The 20,982-nt window shown below is 38.8% G+C and overlaps 2 protein-coding genes across 2 annotated transcripts; both read left to right on the top strand.

The window, feature by feature from the left end:
- The first annotated feature begins 473 nt into the window (after window positions 1-473).
- zgc:136472 (uncharacterized protein LOC678514 homolog) lies at window positions 474-9,765 on the top strand. Its single transcript, XM_047364395.1, has 11 exons — window positions 474-755; window positions 837-1,037; window positions 2,882-3,006; window positions 3,092-3,226; window positions 3,989-4,096; window positions 5,015-5,140; window positions 6,657-6,854; window positions 6,931-7,051; window positions 8,480-8,661; window positions 8,779-8,868; window positions 8,946-9,765. Exons 1-11 carry the CDS (start codon window positions 563-565, stop codon window positions 9,024-9,026), a joined length of 1,560 nt encoding a protein of 519 aa, XP_047220351.1. The 5' UTR covers window positions 474-562; the 3' UTR covers window positions 9,027-9,765.
- Window positions 9,766-10,237: 472 nt separating this feature from the next.
- LOC124867793 (synaptogyrin-3-like) lies at window positions 10,238-20,684 on the top strand. The gene is made up of 4 exons (XM_047364396.1): window positions 10,238-10,493; window positions 14,966-15,200; window positions 15,367-15,512; window positions 19,820-20,684. Exons 1-4 carry the CDS (start codon window positions 10,389-10,391, stop codon window positions 20,045-20,047), a joined length of 714 nt encoding a protein of 237 aa, XP_047220352.1. The 5' UTR covers window positions 10,238-10,388; the 3' UTR covers window positions 20,048-20,684.
- The last annotated feature ends 298 nt before the right edge of the window (window positions 20,685-20,982 follow it).

The following is a 20,982-nucleotide window of genomic DNA, read 5'->3' as shown; positions in this document are numbered from 1 at the left end:
TGTTGCTGTTATTATTATTATTATTATTATTATTATTATTATTATTATTATGTGTGCCACATGAAGAAAATAAACTAGTTTATTTCAAACAGGAGTGCATTTATGTATGTATTTATGTATTTATTGTTTTAGAGTAAATCTGGCTGAACATTAACATGATATTACTATGACTGTCTGTAATTGTGCTAATTAAGAGAATATTCTGAAAAATCAGTATTTTTCAGTAATTATAAAAATTATTATTCTGCCTCTTATATAAATAAGTCAGAAGTAATTGTTTATTTGCCCTAATTTTCTTCAGCTTCCATGCATCTTGTGAATTATAAGATTGCTGTTTCCATTTTGACCTTGTAAAGTCTGCCAGGAAAAGGACATGCTGTTATTAGCAGCAGCCAATAGAAGAATTACAGCAGGTCTCTGAGAGGGAAGTTAATCAGCAACTGATTCGTTGGTCTGTTAGCAGATAACAAAAGTGTTCACAGCTTGCCACACACCCTCCACTGTCTCACCTTGTTGTGAAGAACGGCCTGGGTACGGTTTATCAAACTCCGGGTGATCCGTCATGAAGAAGCTGGTGTTGTTGCTGCTGCTGCCAGGAGTGATGGTCTTCTGTCTGTGCATGCTTGTTGCAGCGGACACACAATCTCATCCACAGGGAGACAAAACATTTCCAGAGACGGAAGGAATTTTACAACTTGGGAAGGGAAACTTCAACAGGGCTCTGAAAAAACACAAGCAGCTTTTGGTGCACTTCTGTAAGTAACACACTGAGACCCACACACACATCATCACACATCAACCTCCTAATATTCGTCTTCCCTCTGTGTGTCTACCAGATACTCCGCTGACATCAGAAGGTCATCGTGTGGCAGCCGCATTCGAATCCGCTGCTGCAGAGCTTCAGGGGTCGGAGGTCAAACTGGCAGTCATTGATGTGAAAAAGGAAAAAGACTTGGTGAAAAAGCTTAATGTGACCGGCCAGCCCACAATCAGACTCTACCTCTCTGGAGACATAAACAACCCAGCTCTCTGCCCTGGTATGTGCAACATGTGTCTTTTACACACCGAGAATGTTCGAGAATGATCAAATTTGTTTATTTATTTTAAATTTATTTGATCAGGGACAAGACATAAAACAATGTTATATTTAAAAGACTGTCCTGTCTATGGGCCCTCTAGCCAAATGTTAATTATCTGGCCCACTCCCAGGTTAGGCTTTTAGAAGTTAACCTTTAAAACTAATAATACAAATAAACCTATTTAAAACTATAAGTAAAATAGACTTCAGTCCAATCAAGACATTAATCTGTACACTACTATTACAAAGGAACTTAATTAAAACTAACAGTGAAATAGACTTCAATGACAAAAATTACAATGCTGCACAAGCTACAGGGGTGGAGGACAGTCATTATCCCATTTAAAGCCTTAAATTTAAACTTAAAAAACAATAATGCTTTAAAGAAGGCTATGCAAATACATGAACAGACATTAAACAAAAGTCTGTCAATATTAAAATCTAAGATTCAGTCTCTCCCTTCTACCTGCAATGCCCACAGCAGCCGCTAGAGGGCGTATGTAAACTAAAGGGAGAATATTCGCACACTTATTAGGGCAAAGTAACACGATTTATTATTTAAATATGCATTAAATGAATATTTAAATGTGTGATCGTTAAAAAAAATGCAACACATAGTAAATAACTAAAGATTGCAACAATTTATGATATACAAAATTAGATTTGAAACTAATTAATTAAAGTGTTTATTAATCATGTATTAAAAGCATGTAAAAAAATTTCATTATTATTTTATGTGGTTATTTCATGGTCCTGTGTTGCAGTACATAAGGTGATTGGCTAGCAGGTTAGTTGTTGGAGGCAGCTTAAGACGTTGGAGCTATAGCAATAATTTAATTTATTTATGAAATTAAAATAAATGAATACTGAAATTATTATAGATGATTTAAACATAACATGAATTCAGGTTCTAGTCATGATTACCATATTTATAGATGTCATTTTGCATTTACCAAATTATTGGCACATTTAAATAATTATAGATATGGATTTTATTTTCAGTTCAATTCAGTTTATTTATATAGCGCCAATTCACAACATGTCGCCTCAAGGCATTTTACAAAGTCAATTCAATTGAATCATACAGATTCCAAGTCAGATTCATACATTCCAATTAATCAACAACAAACAGTGGAGTCAAACTCTGTTTATTCTTCAAATTAGTTCAAAAGTATTTCTATCTATGGAAACACAGCTTGTTCAAGTCAGTGATTTGCAGCATTCACTCCTCCTGGATGAGCGTGTAGAGACAGTGGTTTGCATCGAATTTGCAGCAATCCCTCATACAGAGCATGCATGTAGCAACAATAGAAAGGAAAACTCTCTCTTAACAGGTAGAAACTTGTTAAAGTTTTATTTAAAATGATTATTTATATATGTATATACATTTTTAATAAAGTATATATTTATTAGATTGTAAGACTTTTAAGCCTTGATAAACTACAGGGTTCTGTCTCAATAAGTTTATTTCAACAGTACATCTAAAAGCACCACTGAAGCAGGTGCACAGAAAATCTAAAACTCAGTAATCCAAACATTAGCAACTAAAATATAAATAAAAGATTAACAAATTGATAGGACTTTCTAATATTTTTAAAGCCAAAATATAAACTTCTCCTACTGGGCTGTGTTCAGGCTTGTAATTAAGAATAATTATTCATTTCCATAGCCAAATAAGAGTTATGATGTCATACTCATACATTATGGTTACTTTTTCCCCAAATCTCATTGAAGAAGCAGCAAAGATGTTTGTGCTTTCAATAAAATACTGATAATGTGTTTTTCTTATGGCTTGTGATGAAGTTCCTCAGAGCTCAGCTTCCATCTTGATCTGGCTGCAAAGGAGGGCGGGGTCACCTGCTGACCTCATCGTGGATCTCAACCAATTAGAAGCCACAGAGGAGCTAACAGTGGTTGGTTTCTTCAAGGTAAACAAACTAATTTTAATTTTTCTTCTGTCTAAATTTTCAGACTTTACTCAAAGTCCTAACCTTTCTGTGTCTGTGTGTGAAGGAGCTGAACCATGAGTACGTCCAAGTGTTTTACGCTGCAGCCATCGACCTTCCTGACATCCGCTTCGTTGTGATGCAGAGCGATGAACTCATCAACAAATACAGTGCCACTCAGGATGTTCTGCTGCTCAGAAAAGTACAGTTAATCCAAAAAGACACAGAAAATCCTTTAACTGGTTGATATACAGAAAAACTACAGTAAAACAGGAAAAAAAAGTCATGAAAGAATTAAATGAATGAATTGTTGGATAGTTAGTTTATTCTGTCTGCATAGAAAAGCTTAATTTTAAATTGATTAGCTAGCCAGATTAAAAGAAAGAAACATTTGAAGGGTATGAACAAATAAAAGGAGGCATAATTTCCCCCCAAAACTCTCAAATTATGAGATTAATGTCATAGAAGGATCATTTGATATTGTGAAGTGTTTTCTTTGAAGGTGTGATTTCTGAGATTAAAAAAACAAGGATATTTTCTGTTATTGCTGCATTATAAATAAATAAACAAAACATTCAAGGATAAAATACTAAAATTTTCATCAAAAACTCTGATATCTAATTAGGTTACTAATTATCCATTTAATTTGACTTTTTTGCACAAATTATAAACTTTCCAACATCAGATAATATGTTACATTATTCTTTTTCTGAGAATTTACCCCACCTCCTACAGTATTTATTCATTTATTTATTTATTGTTATCTATAATGTCCCTATTAAGCCATTATAGATAAGTTTGGTATAAAATGAATATTTTTTTAAAAGCTAAAGTATTTGTTTCATGTATTTCTAAGCATATTTACAGCAGCTAAAAATGTTATTTTCTGCATTTTCATGTTGTTGGGCTGCTTACCATCTATATATCGATCCATTTTGGGTTCTCGTGTCTGTGTGTGCTTCAGTCTCAGCGCATTCAGGCTTACAAAATGAAGCCAGAAACATCTAAAGAGGACCTGATCGTTTTTATCTCCATCTACCAGATGGATCCAGTCACTGAATACAATGGGCAGGTAAATAGATTTCTGGATGCAACACTCTGCAAAAGCTTTAAATCAGCCTTAATTTCTTTCGTAAGCTTCCTCCAAGGATCCAGACATAGTTGTAATATTTTAAAGTGGTCTTCATCAGTAGTTCTCCAGGTCTTCAAAAGATGTTTCAAATTTTTTCTTTGGACCTGGGCTACATCTTCTCTAAGGTTCTGACCATGAGAGCACTCTTTAATGAGGAAAGTGAACACATGTGAAGCCTAAAACATAATCTACAGCAGATGAACAGTATCTCTTAGTCATGTCTTTAAGGGATAGGACAAAAACCATCAAAGATCTGTTAGGTGCCAAGTTGTCATCCACAGTCTCTCCTTGTGATATAATCCAATGCACTGCAACTGTGCTATCTTTAATATTATCCTTGGATCTAAATAAAGAGATGGGAACAAGTAGAGTCTCTGCGACACCTTGCCTGAAGATCTAGTTCACAGTTGGTACTTTGGTTCTCTGTCTGTTATGAGGAGACGTTTGTTTCATGCCTAAAGGATTAGGACATCCAATAACTGCAGTCATGGTTGTGGACCAAAAGTGAGGGAAAAAGCAGTCCAAGTCTAAAAAAACCTTTCAGAGAACCTTGATATGAACGTTATATTTTTTATAAAGCAGAAGAGGGAAGAACTTAAGACCTTCGCACATTTATATACTGTACACTGTTCATCTTGGCTAAATACTTTTCTTTTTTCCCTCCACCTGAAATCTAAATAAAACTTGAAGCTATTTAACAGCATCATTTTTTTCTGTTCTCCCAATCAGTGCAGGTGAATTTGAAATGTATCAGTTTAGTTTACAGTCTTTTGCTGAATTGTTTATCATTTGGACCTGGTAAGAACCACACAGTGCTGTTGAGTTCATGGATGTTTTTCTTTCTCTCTCTTCCTGCAGACAGCCTCCCAGATCCTTGGTTCACCGGTGTTAAACCACGCTCTGCTCTTTGTCAACAAAAGCTCTGACGACTTTCAAGAGATTTTCTCTGCTTTCCACAGCACTGCAGAGGCATTCAGGATGAAGGTTCTCACACACACACACACACACACACACACACACACACACACACACACACACACACACACACACACACACACTCTTGTTTTGCTATATGTAGTGAGGACCATGCGTTGACTCCCATTGACTTCCATTGATTTTCAGTCCTTTTCAACCCTTTCTATGCCCTAACCCTGACAATAACCCTAAACCTAACCATTACCAGTGCATGCCTAACCCTAACCTGAACTTAAAGTCAATTCATACCTTAGTCCTAAACCTAACCTTTAGCAAAATAGGTCGTGAGGACCAGCAAAATGTCCTCACTTTGGTACAAACGGTCCTCATTTTGATGGTGAAATCGGGACAATGGTTCTCACTGTGATGCCAAGACAGGAACACACACACACACACACACACACACACACACCTACACCTGCTTGCACACTTCTAAACTTGTGAGTTAAGCCATCTTTAATATATTACACTAATTTTGCACCATTAGAGGTTAAACTGTAACATAACCAAATGTGGAAGTCAGAAAAAGTACTCTTACTATAGTGAAACTTTCACTTCAGGGGAAACATTTCTTTTTCAAAGATTTTTATTCATAAAACATACATATATAAAATACTACTTAACTGCAGCAATGCAAGTAAATGTAATTTATTCCTCTCACATCAGCCAAACCTTTAACCGCCACTTGGATTAATCTTTTTCTCTTGCGGTCTGCTTGTAGGACCAAAGCCAGGTATAAAACATAAACAAGTCCTCCTTTGTCCTTACAGAAGCTGTATTTATACTGAGACTAAATTACACCATTGCAGTCAGTTGCGCTGGATTTTAGGAGTATCACAGTAAAGGAGGCTGAATGCAAATACTTACTGACGAGCTGGACCTTCTTGTAATCCTTCTTTATCCTTGAAGGTCTTTCAAACATGCTCTTTGGACTTTGGCTGCTTTTTCCTTACTACTTCATGTTCTGACCATTTTTAGAAGAATGATTTTTGTTTGCTGCTCTGTTAAAACATTTAACACTAACTACAGATGTACTGATCAGAATTTTTTGGTGGGTTTTAGGTCAAAGCTTTTTATAAAGCTTCTAAAAAGGCTGAAAAATATTATGCCTGAAAATAAATGATGAAAGAAAGGAAGATTATTTGGGCATTGAGTGGAATCTAGCCTGACAATTAGGAGCATTTTAATGAGAATGTCTGGCTCTCAACATTATAAAGGACTGAGGAGTTGTTTTAAACCTTCTGCAACACTGTATGTGTTTATTAATAAAACTGGATTGTCAATCGGATTAAAGTATTTCAGGTGACTGTTTTAAGATTCAGATCAGACTGATCAGTGATAATGATTTTGTGATTTTCCACCTTTGAAGCTCCTGTTTGTGACTTTTCCATCATCAAACCTTTGATTGTCTGTCAGAAAGTAGAAACAGAAAAAATCTGCTCCAGTTTAGCTCAAGCCACTCATCACAAAGTCCTTATTTGATCTCCCCAGCCTTGAAAGTGGGCCTTTATGTGTCTTTGCCCAGATTCTGTTTGTCTTGGTGAACGTGGAAGAACACCGTAACGGCAGACTCATGGAGTACTTCCGGGTCCGACACTTTGAAGCTCCTCACATCCGTCTGGTGAACCTGACAGATCACATGACCTACCATTTGCCATCTGAGACCCTGGATGTGGAGATCATAAAACAGTTCTGCCATTCATACCTCGAAGGCAAGGCTAAGGTAAGTTGGCTCAGATATGTTGGCTGGCATGCAGCCATATTGCCTTGATCGTAACATGCTTGTTTGCTTTTAACAGCCCAAGTTGCAGAGTGAGCCCATTCCCGAAGGATGGGATGAGAAGCCCGTTAAGGAGCTGGTGGGAATGAATCTGGAGAAAGTAGCATTTAACCCCAACAAGACTGTTTTTGTCTTGTTTTGTAAGTAAACATTACCTCTGTTCTCATACCTGAGAGTGTGAAATTATAATTTCACACCTAAAACCACCCTGTTAAAAATGTGTAAAAATAGAAGAAAGTTTGTATATTACTCACTGTTGAGTTTAAGAGAAATCGAGCCTTTAATTTGAGCAAATTTACTCGGTGAGGAAAACATCCAACATTAGAAAAAATTCATATATATTTCTACAAAATCCCTTGCTTTTTGGCAATAAACACAACGTGAGGCTCTGAAATGAAACAAAGGATGAAAATGTGAAAAAGTATCTCATTGTCAATGATAAGTAAGGAGGAGTGTCAGTGATACTGTGGGCCAGGTTCGCCTCCAAAGACCTTAGAATCCTAGGGATCATGAACTCCTTGAAACACTTGACACTTTAAATAAGGATCTGATGGACATTTTTTTGGACAATTCTGCTACTAATAAATAGATATAGATCAGGGGTCTGCAACACAGCTTTTAGACCTACAACTGTGGCTCTTAATAACTTTGGCCAAAACTGCCAAAGAACTGAGCAATGTTTTAAAATGGAACGGTGATAAAGAAATGGTAGCTTAACTGTTTTTCTGGTTGTTTTCATGCAACATATGCTCAGCATTTCCATAAAAAATGACACTAATAATGGAAGGAATATTCGTTTTGACAATAGGTTGCAAAGTACCTACTTTTATGATGTCCTTGTCTATAATAATTGAAGAAAAGTAGTAAACCTAAATGCAAAAAATAAAATTGCTCTTTAATTTAAAAATGTTAACAAATTTCCAATGGTAGGTATTATAAACAACCACTAAAGCTATTTTGGTTTGAAGAGTCACGTTGCTTTTGTGCCTCTAAACAAATTTTGTTTAGCTGGAAGGAAGGAAAAAATGGTTCTTAGGGTTCTTAGGGTTGTCTCCTGGTGTGGTGAATGGTATAGTCCTCATATTATTTTATCAAGCATATGTATGATGCAGCACCCTGTCTCCTTAATTAGTTAAGAATTGCAAACGCCAATGTGATACTTATCTTTTGAAAGACAACAACTAATTATCAGTCAATAACATAATAACTTAGTACCTTATTTGGCAAAATATTATGTTAAGTTATGGACTCAAAAACGCCAGAATGTTATTTGCTTTATTACATTTAAATTGGCCAAAATGATTAGATTATTGGCAGGTGTTACATTATTGGCTGCTACAGGCTCTATCAACTGGATAATGATCCAAAAGGCAAAATCAAAACCAACACAGAAATAGTTTACCAGATGCAAAATTCAACTTTTTTTGTTGCTATCCAAGTCTCCAGACCTAAATCCTACATAAAGTTGCCATAAAGTTGTGACGAGTTAAATGTTGTTGTTTTTCCTCATGGCTCCAGCGTATAGTTGACTTTTGTTGCTTTCTGGGCCTGTTTATGCTGCATCCCAGATGTTTCGTACAGTGAAAAGTCCCGCTCTATGTTTCCGCTGTGGGAGGAGCTAGCTGAGGCCCTCAAGGATCGGGAGGATGTGGTCGTCACTCGGATCGACGCTTCGGCCAACGACATCAACATGTCAATGCAGGGGTCCTACCCATCACTCTGCCTGTTTCCTGCTCTGTATGCTGAGAGGGTACGCAACATGTATGAACTGATGCATTTACTGCACTGTTCTCAACTGCAAATATTTGAATGTCTTTGCCTGTTTAAATAATTAAAAAGGATGGAATATTTCCTTTGTGACTGCAAGGTGGTGGTTTACACTGGGAAAAGGAAGATAAAAGACTTGGTTAAGTTTGTTGATAAAGAGATGAAAAAAGCCAAGAAAGACAGAGTTAAGGTAAACATCAGTTTTCAAAAGTATAAGAGATGAGATCTTTCTGGGATTAAACAGATTTTGTGTTTTGTTTTTTTCAGGAGGATGAAGACAGGAGGAAATACATTGAGGCCATGAAAGAAGAAGAAGCAAAAGAAAACAAATCCAAAGATGAGCTTTGATGCAACAAACCAAAATGTCTGTATGTCATTCGGCTTTAAATCAATTTTTTAACAAGGGTTTGGTTTCTTTGATTGAACTGCAGTGCTATGAATACGTATTTTTCTTTGTTGTCACCTTTCCTTTTGTCCATCAAACTATTTTCATATAATCATACATTTCACTACTTTTTAACGATATCGCCATATGAAAAAAAGTTAAAGCATTAATGAACTACAATTAAACACGTTTTTGACTCAATGTGACCAGCCACACACGAGCCTTTTTACTGCCAGACCTGTAAAATGAAGAAACCATTTAAATAGAACCTGTCGGACAAGATGAAGTAGGCTAAAAGACCTCAAAATCAACACATGACGGGCTGATTGAAGGACAGATGGGTGGCATTATTTTCACATAAGCCCAGGTTGGTTTGGATCCCTTGATAAATGAAACCATTGTTTAAAAAATACATCCTGTATTAACTCAGGTTATCTTATAAAAACTGCTTGATGGACTGAAACATTTTAGTGTGACAAAACAACAGAGAAAATCTGTAAGGGGGCAAATACTTTTTCTTAGCACTATTAGGTGTCAAACAAACCTGCAGATGTAATCAAATACAGACTTTAGCTATTGAACTCTGACAGCCATAAGCCTTTACAGCTTATCTAAAATAGACAACCTGTCTTTGTCATTGCTTTTCCTCTCTTTTTTATGTTTAATAAATTCCCAAAAATAAAATGATATGGCACAAATTAATCTTGGACATCAGACTATTTCTCTTGTATTTTCTTTAGAAAATTACAAATGTGAACATATTCGTTTTTGCAGACACACAGACATAAAAACACAACTAAATGAAAAATGTACACAAATAAAAAAATGCCTTTATTTTGGCACTAATATTAACATTTGTGAAGAAGTCAGGAGGAAGGTGGTGTCAGTGGAGGTTTGGGCCCCGGATGGATGATGGATAGTTTGACGGATGGCTCGATGGATAACTAAATGTAAAAGAAAATGCTGAACGTCTGAAAATGAAGGATATCCACTTTAAGTTATTTGTACAACTTTATCAGTCCCACCTGGGTGTACAGCTGGTAAAAAAAAAAAGATATATTATTTTCAAGTTTGAAAAATCTTAAGGCTACATCCACCCATAAAGCAATAAAACAAATGAAAACTAGAAACACAAACGGGGATTTGTTCGGATGAAGTTGAAGGCAGGACTGTTGGACCGGTGCTGTTGCTGCCTCAGATGAGCCTCGGTGACGCGCTGTGACTTCATCCGGAGGCTGAAGGAGGGACGCCACCGCTGCGGGCTGCTCTCACACCGACTCTTCTCGCTTTCTCCGCCGCGTTCAGGCAGCTAAAAACCCGGTGGGATGGAGACAGTGGGCGCGTACGGCGCCAGGAAGGCCGGGAGCGTCCCCTTCGATCCGGTCGCCTTTTTCATGCATCCCCGCACCATCCTCAGACTGCTGTCGTGGGTAAGCCTCCTCTGCCATATGTGTGATGCGGGTCTGCATGAATGGACGGGCCTACCTGCAGCCCCCCTTTTTGCCTCTCTGCTTCGCGATAATGTGACACTTTCCCGTCAAACGTTACAGCTGTTTCTTTGGGGTTTTTTTACACAAAGCTCAATAAGAGATGTAAGAAACTGATTTTATCTGTTATTGTGTCTTTAAGAAGTCACTAAGAGGGTGCTTTATGCTTTAAAAGCCTCTGATCAGGATGAAACCCCTGGTTCCTTTGTGATATGATGCTGTGCTGCTGTGAGTCATCGTGTGTTTTCTTTCATTATTCATATTAACACGATTTAACAGAGGTTCGTCTGAAATAAATACTGTAAAAACTAAATGAAAGGAGAAACTCGAGCTTGCATTTGACTAATCAATAAAAAGATATTCGTTGCCAACATGGAGAGGTTGTGGACCATTAATAATTAATCATTTTGTTTGAGAATTATAAGTAAAATCACCACCAGACAGCATCTCCTGAAGTGAAGCCATTTTTATTGTTGTAATAATGGAATAAAGTTTTGAGACTGTCGTTTTGTTATCAAGAAAACAAAGGAAAAGCAACAATATGTCCAACTGAATGACAGAAACCTGAAGAAAATAAGTATTTTGAAATGACCTTGCAGTAGTAATACAAGCAGTCTGCAGATTTGAAAAACAATAGATTTACCGACCAAGGAAACATAAGAACATATGAACAAAACACAGTACAGTTATTAAAAATATAATACTCAGATTTAAAGAAATGAGCCACTCAGCATGATAATTAAAAACCAATTACAAAATGTGCATGAATATTTTTGCATAGAAAACAATAACAAACGAATAACAAGGAATAAAAGAACTGCACAAAATAACAACAGGGATTTAAACACTTGAGTACTGAGTGATGGTTATTAATGGTTGAATGTGTTACAGGCAGTTACTGAAGCATACAGCAGTCAGGCAACAAGAGTGAGTCAAGTGAACTAGACTAGTTTTTAATTTAATTAGATTTAATCCATCCATCCATCCATCCATTCAGCCAGCCATCCATCATCCATCCATCCATCTACACAGCCATCCGTCAATCGGTTGCAGTCCATTGGCAAGAAGCAGGGCAGGCCTGCACATGTTGCCTGTCTGTCACTGGGCATCAATAAATTAAATTAAAATAAATGACACTATCTAATAAAAAATCTTCAATATACTGTGTTTACTAAACATTATCAACCCTTCTGAGTATTTTATGAAGCAATTCTATTCTTATTTTAATAGAAATTTATTTTATTTTAGTAACACCAGTTAACAAGACTATTTTATTTTATTTTATCTTATTTTTTTGTTTTGTTTTATTCTATACTGTATTAATAATTGTTTAGACCAGTTAACATCACTAATTTTAATTATTTAAATAAATGTATTCATATAAACACTTAACTTTTCTACTTTATTTTCTCCTCTCCATATTAACACCCCAAATATTGCCCTTTAGACATAACAGTTAAAATCTCTTTTTTTATTTAATTTTATTCTGTCTGTGTCATTTAAAGTTAGTCAGTCATTTTCTACCGCTTATTCCATAGTGGATCACAGGGAAGCTGGTGCCTATCTCCAGCAACCTATGGGCGAGAGGCGGGGCACACCCCGGACAGGTCGCCAGTCCATCGCAGGGCAACACACAAACAACCATGCACACACTCATTCATACACCTAAGGGCAATTTAGAGAGACCAATTAACCTAACAGGCATGTCTTTGGACTGTGGGAGGAAGCCGGAGTACCCGGTGAAAACCCACGCATGCACGGGGACAACACGCAAACTCCATGCAGAAAGACCCCCTGACGGGAATCAAACCAAGGACCTTCTTGCTGCAAGTCAACAGTGCTACCAACAGCGCCACCGTGCAGCCCTCATTTAAAGTCATTCCATCTTATTTTTAACATTCTTACTATGAATCTTTATTATATAGAAGAGTTTTTTTCTGAGAAACAGATAAGCAGTTATATATATATATACAGACACTGCTCTAAAAAATAAAGGCAACACTCAAATAACACATCCTAGATCTGAATGAAATATTCTCATTAAATACTTTGTTCTGTACAAAGTTGAATGTGCTGACAACAAAATCACACAAAAATCATCAATGGAAATCAAATTTATTAACCAATGGAGGCCTGGATTTGGAGTCACACACAAATTTAAAGTGGAAAAACACACTACAGGCTGATCCAACCTTGATGTAATGTCCTTAAAACAAGTCAAAATGAGGCTCAGTATTGTGTGTGACCTCCACGTGTCTGTATGACCTCCCTACAACGCCTGGACATGCTCATGATGAGACGGCGGATGGTCTCCTGAGGGATCTCCTCCCAGACCTGGACTAAAGCATCCGCCAACTCCTGGACAGTCTGTGGTGCAACGTGACGTTGGTGGATGGAGCGAGACATGATGTCCCAGATGTGCTCAATCGGATTCAGGTCTGGGGAACAGGTGGGCCAGTCCATAGCTTCAATGTCTTCATCTTGCAGGAACTGCTGACACACTCCAGCCACATGAGGTCTAGCATTGTCCTGCATTAGGAGGAACCCAGGGCCGACCGCACCAGCATATGGTCTCACAAGGGGTCTGAGGATCTCATCTCGGTACCTAATGGCAGTCAGGCTACCTCTGGCGAGCACATGGAGGGCAGTGATGCCCTCCAAAGAAATGCCACCCCACACCATTACTGACCCACTGCCAAACCAGTCATGCTGAAGGATGTTGCAGGCAGCAGATCGCTCTCCACGGTGTCTCCAGACTCTGTCACATCTGTCACATGTGCTCAGTGTTAACCTGCTTTCATCTGTGAAGAGCACAGGGCGCCAGTGGCTAATTTGCCAATCCTGGTGTTCTCTGGCAAATGTCAAGCGTCCTGCACGGTGTTGGGCTGTGAGAACAACCCCCATTTGTGGACATCGGGCCCTCATACCATCCTCATGGAGTCGGTTTCTAACAGTTTGTGCAGACACATGCACATTTGTGGCCTGCTGGAGGTCATTTTGCAGGGCTCTGGCAGTGCTCCTCCTGTTCCTCCTTGCACAAAGGTGGAGGTAGTGGTCCTGCTGCTGGGTTGTTGCCCTCCTACGGCCTCCTCCATGTCTCCTGGTGTATTGGCCTGTCTCCTGGTAGCGCCTCCAGGCTCTGGACACTACGTTGACAGACACAGCAAACCTTCTTGCCACAGCTCGCATTGATGTGCCATCCTGGATGAGCTGCACTACCTGAGCCACTTGTGTGGGTTGTAGAGTCCGTCTCATTCTACCACAAGTGTGAAAGCACCAACAACATTCAAAAGTGACCAAAACATCAGCCAGAAAGCATAGGTACTGAGAAGTGGACTGTGGTCCCCACCTGCAGAACCACTCCTTTATTGAGTGTGTCTTGCTAATCACCAAAGATTTCCCCCTGTTGTCTATTCCATTTGGACAACAACATGTGAAATTGATTGTCAATCAGTGTTGCTTTCTAAGTGGACAGTTTGATTTCACAGAAGTTTGATTTACTTGGAGTTATATTGTGTTGTTTAAGTATTCTCTTTATTTTTTTGAGCAGGGTATATATATATATATATATATATATATATATATATATATAAACTTTGTCAATCTTTGTAACGAGCAAAAAGGCTGGCTGTGGCACAATGTAGTGTAAAGTAGTTGTAGTTGCAATCCAAAGGTTGTGGGTTCAGTTGCAGCTTCCTCCTGTCACATGTTGAAGTGCCCCTGGGCAAGGCCAGGGACAATAGGCCACCCCTACTGGTCTACTGATGGTGTTTGAATGGTGTCCGGGTTAGTGAATGCGACTGGGTGAATGGCTCTAGTGTAAAGTGCTTTGAGTGTTTGGTATGAGTAAAAAAAAGGCAAAATAAATTTATTTAGCAAGTACCACCACTACTGTGCAACAGTCTTGAGTCATTTCTTTATATGTGCTGCCAAGCAGTCAGTCTGTCTTGTAATCTATTTGGGTATTTTACAGTTGCGCTGCTGGTTTCTGACTTTGGTTGTGTTTTTACTCCCATTGAGTCCAATAATTGACCATTTTCAGAGGGTGTTTTGAGTCATTGGGACATTAAAAGGCTTCTGAATCTATAGTAGATGTTTTAGACCTGGCACTTTGTCTTTTGTCCTCCACTTGCTCACACACTGCATCTTTGATCTTGACTTTGGGCTTCACAGTGATATGGGGACAAGTAAGAACCTCTGTGCAAATCTGCTTGAAGTTTGGCGGTTTGGTCTTTGTTCAAAACGTTTGCACACTATTGTTGATGATTAATTATAACTGAACACTTCCAAAGTCTAATGTGATAACTGGCTGCACACACCACATTTTGTATTGGTGTTTCTGAGGAATGAAAAGCATCCGTCCATCAGTGTGAGTGCATCCCCTGTCTCCCAGATGATAACCTTTCTGTCTGCAGGTTTTCTCCATTGTGGTGTTCAGCTGCATAGTGAACGAAGGCTACATCAACATTGGCAGCGAGCGTTTGCTGTGTGTCTTCAACAAAAACGCAGATGCATGTAACTTTGGCATGACCGTGGGTGTGGCCTGTTTCCTTGGCAGCATCTGTTTCCTGATCCTGGACGTTTATTTCCCTTCCATGAGTAACCTCAAGGACCGAAAACGAGCTGTACTGCTTGACCTCATCTTTTCTGGTACATCTGAACAAAGACAAAAAAAAAATCCTATTTCTTAACATGCTTCTTCCTGATTCATGTAAACCGATAAAAGAAAGTGTCGGAAACCAAAAGGAGAGATTGATATGAGACTGTAGGGTGTTAAAAATGAAATCATAAATACAGTCCTGTTTTTCTCCTCCAGGAGTGGCCAGCTTTCTGTGGTTTGTTGGATTCTGTTTTCTGGCCAATCAGTGGCAGGCCACGTCTCCAGATGAGCTGCCATTGGCCCAGGGCTCGGATGCTGCCAGAGCCACCATCGCTTTCTGCTTCTTTTCAATCCTCAGCTGGGTCTGTACCTTTTTTATTCACATTGCCCTTTTACTGAATCTGTTTTATTTATCATCAACTGTGTTTAAGAAGCCATGTGTCATCTGGATTATTGGTGTGTGCTGGACAGAAACTCATTTATATCCTCCATATGAGTAAAAAAAAGGCTTTTGCTTAAGACCCCAACCCTTGTGATGTCCAATATTTAAACACACTGCAGGTGTATGGAGGGCAAAATTGCTACAGTTCCACAAATAATAATAAATGCTTAAAACTGGTAATTAAAATCAAAATTAAAGACATAAAAAATTTATTTTACTTATCATTATTCAACAATTTGTGTCTTTGCTTCATACTCCCTTGCTGTTGCACATCAAAGTCACTGGGTCGGTCTAATACTGCAAGTTCAAACGAGTCTAATTACTTTGATGGTGACAGTTAAGATTGTTCATGGTTGGGGAATGTAACATTGTTTTTTAATTTAGTATTTGGTTATTTGTATTGACAAATTTGAATGCTAGTTTACGATTTGGGTATTTATTATTATTTTAATTTAGTTGTTGCTGCTTTAGTAATATGACTTGAGGACCTCCACTTCCAGACTTGTTAAGCCACCCTATACAGTTAAAATTAAAAGGCAGCGCTAGACTTTTTGGGTTAGAATCTAAGCCCATGCCTTCATGCATGCAGTTTGTATGTTCTTCACATGCATGTTTCCTGCCTTCACCCACAGTCTGAAAATTTGCATGTTAGGTTGATTGGCTACTTTAAATTGCCCTTAGGTGTGAGTATGCGCCTGCATGGATGTTTGTCATGTTTATCTGTGATCTGGCCTGTGGAGGGTGTACCCTGCTTCTTACCCATTGCTGGAGAAAGCCAGCAACCCTATCCTGCAAGCAGTGGGTATAGAAAAGGAATGACTGGCTAACAAATAATAATAATAAAAAAAAGCGTAATTGTTATAAGGGATTAAAAAAAGTAATGGATAGAAAATACAGGTCCTTCTCAAAATATTAGCATATTGTGATAAAGTTCATTATTTTCCATAATGTCATGATGAAAATTTAACATTCATATATTTTAGATTCATTGCACACTAACTGAAATATTTCAGGTCTTTTATTGTCTTAATACGGATGATTTTGGCATACAGCTCATGAAAACCCAAAATTCCTATCTCACAAAATTAGCATATTTCATCCGACCAATAAAAGAAAAATGTTTTTAATACAAAAAACGTCAACCTTCAAATAATCATGTACAGTTATGCACTCAATACTTGGTCGGGAATCCTTTTGCAGAAATGACTGCTTCAATGCGGCGTGGCATGGAGGCAATCAGCCTGTGGCACTGCTGAGGTCTTATGGAGGCCCAGGATGCTTCGATAGTGGCCTTTAGCTCATCCAGAGTGTTGGGTCTTGAGTCTCTCAACGTTCTCTTCACAATATCCCACAGATTCTCTATGGGGTTCAGGTCAGGAGAGTTGGCAGGCCAATTGAGCACAGTGATACCATGGTCAGTAAACCATTTACCAGTGGTTTTGGCACTGTGAGCAGGTGCCAGGTCATGCTGAAAAATAAAATCTTCATCTCCATAAAGCTTTTCAGCAGATTGAAGCATGAAGTGCTCCAAAATTTCCTGATAGCTAGCTGCATTGACCCTGCCCTTGATAAAACACAGTGGACCAACACCAGCAGCTGACACGGCACCCCAGACCATCACTGACTGTGGGTACTTGACACTGGACTTCTGGCATTTTGGCATTTCCTTCTCCCCAGTCTTCCTCCAGATTCTGGCACCTTGATTTCCGAATGACTTGCAGAATTTGCTTTCATCCGAAAAAAGTACTTTGGACCACAACAGTCCAGTGCTGCTTCTCTGTAGCCCAGGTCAGGCGCTTCTGCCACTGTTTCTAGTTCAAAAGTGGCTTGACCTGGGGAATGCGGCACCTGTAGCCCATTTCCTGCACACGCCTGTGCACGGTGGCTCTGGATGTTTCTACTCCAGACTCAGTCCACTGCTTCCGCAGGTCCCCCAAGGTCTGGAATCGGCCCTTCTCCACAATCTTCCTCAGGGTCCGGTCACCTCTTCTCGTTGTGCAGCGTTTTCTGCCACACTTTTTCCTTCCCACAGACTTCCCACTGAGGTGCCTTGATACAGCACTCTGGGAACAGCCTATTCGTTCAGAAATTTATTTCTGTGTCTTACCCTCTTGCTTGAGGGTGTCAATAGTGGCCTTCTGGACAGCAGTCAGGTCGGCAGTCTTACCCATGATTGGGGTTTTGAGTGATGAACCAGGCTGGGAGTTTTAAAGGCCTCAGGAATCTTTTGCAGGTGTTTAGAGTTAACTCGTTGATTCAGATGATTAGGTTCATAGCTCGTTTAGAGACCCTTTTAATGATATGCTAATTTTGTGAGATAGGAATTTTGGGTTTTCATGAGCTGTATGCCAAAATCATCCGTATTAAGACAATAAAAGACCTGAAATATTTCAGTTAGTGTGCAATGAATCTAAAATATATGAATGTTAAATTGTCATCATTACATTATGGAAAATAATGAACTTTATCAAAATATGCTAATATTTTGAGAAGGACCTGTAGTGTAATGGCTACTGAAGTTTACATTTTGCCCTTTTAAATGTTCTTATTTGCAGTCTTAGTAGGTTTCTCTAAGATCTAGGATCTGTAAGGTTTCATTAATGTTTCCATTTTGGTTTAATCAGACTTTAATAAATGGAGCCTGTGGTGAATTGTTTTCTTCACTTAATTTAGAGGTAAATGAGGGCAAGACTTGTTAAACCCCAAACTGAGAAAACGGCTGTAATGTTTTTACAATTCCTTGTTTCAAGCTACTAGATTGTTTAAAAAGGTTTACTCCTTTCTAACTGGGTCTGAATTTTTTTACTGTAAATTATGGAGTTGGTGTTGTGATAAGCCATCAATTTCTACCATCATTAAAATAGATCCAGCATTGTTGTGCCTAACGTCTGAGGCATTAAACCTTTTAAAGGTTTGAAGTAAGAATTTCAGAACACTTCTACTAACAGCACCATTTACAGACTTATAATTTTAAGGCTGTATTGTCTAATTAACTTTGAGGATTATCTTAGATCAGGGAAATCTGTATTCTGATCTCAACTCATGTTTGATACAAAGTAATTTTTTGTTTTTAACCATTTAGCTGAGAGTTTAAGAAGCTCACATGTAGATGTTTGACTGTAAGCTTCTGAATTATAGCCCCTTAAGCATCAATGAACCAGCAATTTGGGGGTTTAATTAAAAGTTAGCATGTCTTAAAATCCTTTACCAAAAGCACCCTTTATTCTTCTGACCAAGACTGTTGAGAAGGCCTTCATAAAGACGTTAGGAAGCATAAACAATAGGGCTGGGTAAAAGAGCTATCTAATGAGACATTGCACATTTTCCTTAGTTGCTCTGGCTCCACCTTTCTGTCTGCTGGTTATGACCTAAAAGATTTGAATAAGATTGATCGACGGATTAAGAGGAAAACAGAACCAGCACCAAGAGGAGTCTGACACCTTATTTTAAGATTCGGTTAGAAAATGGTTTTTCTTCACGGTCCAATCTTTAAAGTTCCAGCAAGCTTTATTTGTTTTGCCTTTGTGCACCTGCAGTAGAGAGAATTCAGCTTAACCAGCAAGATTACCGTAGGTACTGTTTAACAATTAATTTCACTTCACTTGGAACCCACTGACACATTCAGAGGTCAGTTCCAGGAGAGGAGCCGTCAGCCGGTTTAACAATGGAACAACTTTATGTCAAAAATACCCCGTCGGCAGTGTCAAAGGTGGGATAATGTGAATTGCAACTGGTGAGGTCATAGTCCAGTTCCTGAAGAAAGGTGGCACCGCAGTCTGATTTCAGACCAAAGCAACAAGCCTGCTTATCAGTTTTATGTTGGTGGTTCAAGGTGGCCAGCGCTTGTAGATCAAAGGTGGTTCACATTTTCCTTTTCCTCTTCCAAACCTGCACCCAGATTCAAATTATGTATTTGGAACCTTAAATTTAGCAGAAAAACCCGAAAAAATAATAATACACAAAAAGATGATTGATTAATATTATTAGTGAAATGGATATGAATTTGTATTACATAGATAAAATGAAGTAATCCCAGCTGTTAGATTTAATTGTGAAACATTTGTAAATTTTTATCATTTCTTCGAGTGGTTTGAGGGGTAAAAGCGGCCCTTTAAAAAATATATTCTTGTACTCAAACAAAAACGTCTTCAGATGAAGAAAGCTGACTGATTCCTCTAAACGTTAGAATGAAGTTTTAATTCCTGTTTATGTGTGTGTTACTAACAGGCCGTGTTGACGCTGAGTGCACTTCGACGCTACCTGACCGGCACCAGCACAAACTTATTCACCTGGCAGCACCTTGACCCTCCTCCAAGCAACGTCCGAGCTACTCCATACCCCATCCCCAATGGCGGCACCATCGTTACCACCAACCCCTACCAAGCCCCGCCCTTCACCGAAACCCTGGACCCACAGAAACTCACACAGCAAAGACCCGTGGCTCCTGCTTTTTAGAACACAAAAAGAGGAGATGTGAGCTGAACGACACAGCACACTGAGCTGGAACTGAGGGCCACTTGCCCTACTGGTTTTACTGGGTTTCCATCCCCTCCATGGAGCGGCGGGATTCTAGGTCATGTGATGTTAGATCTATTTTCACCATGGCAATAGCTGGCGAAGCTTAGTTAGTCGTAACACTTGTTCTGTTCACGCACGCACACACACACACACAAAGATATCGATGCACGCGAGCGCAGATGTACTCACTTACCACCTGGATACAGTTACACATATGGAAACACATGTACAGATTCACAAAGAGAAACATCCTGGCTGCATGTTCATAGGGTGAAGTGCAGATTAACATAGACATAGACCAGTGAAGATGCTTTACCTGCCTTATGAATGGACCCAGTGGGAGACATGTGGAAGCTTTGTAGCTTTTTATTAAACACAAGCAGGTCACCCAGCGGCTGAAGGTATGATAAAGATATTGTGAAATGAAAGAGAGAGGTGGCAGAACTTGCAGGAAATGCTAGTTTCTTGGCAGGACTGCTTAATATAGTTTCAGTGTAGAATATTGTGTTTAAATATCTCATTGTGATCTGTTGAATTGGTTAAAAAAGGAAATAAACTGTACTCAACACCATGATCAGAGCTGTGATTCTGCGTCTGTACACACGATCCTTAAATGTTTTCTCTCTCTTTTTCTGCTTCCTTCGATCTTAGGAACAGTTTTCAATGTGATTATGTATCGCGAACGACATCCGAGAATGTGTTAGGCATATTAATCAACATCTGCTGGAAGCCAGTAATTAGGTAGAGTTGTGCTGAATTCATTAGCAGTAGCAGGCAGCTGCTGAATGTCGGCCGTATTTTTAGATTGTGGGGCACATGCTGGATAGAAACCAACTTTTTTCCATCTGTCTTTAGGAGGAAATGAATCAGAA

The sequence above is a fragment of the Girardinichthys multiradiatus genome, chromosome 5, assembly GCF_021462225.1.
Source record: "Girardinichthys multiradiatus isolate DD_20200921_A chromosome 5, DD_fGirMul_XY1, whole genome shotgun sequence".
NCBI classification, from domain to species: domain Eukaryota; kingdom Metazoa; phylum Chordata; class Actinopteri; order Cyprinodontiformes; family Goodeidae; genus Girardinichthys; species Girardinichthys multiradiatus.
This window is presented reverse-complemented; position numbering and strand designations above follow the sequence as displayed.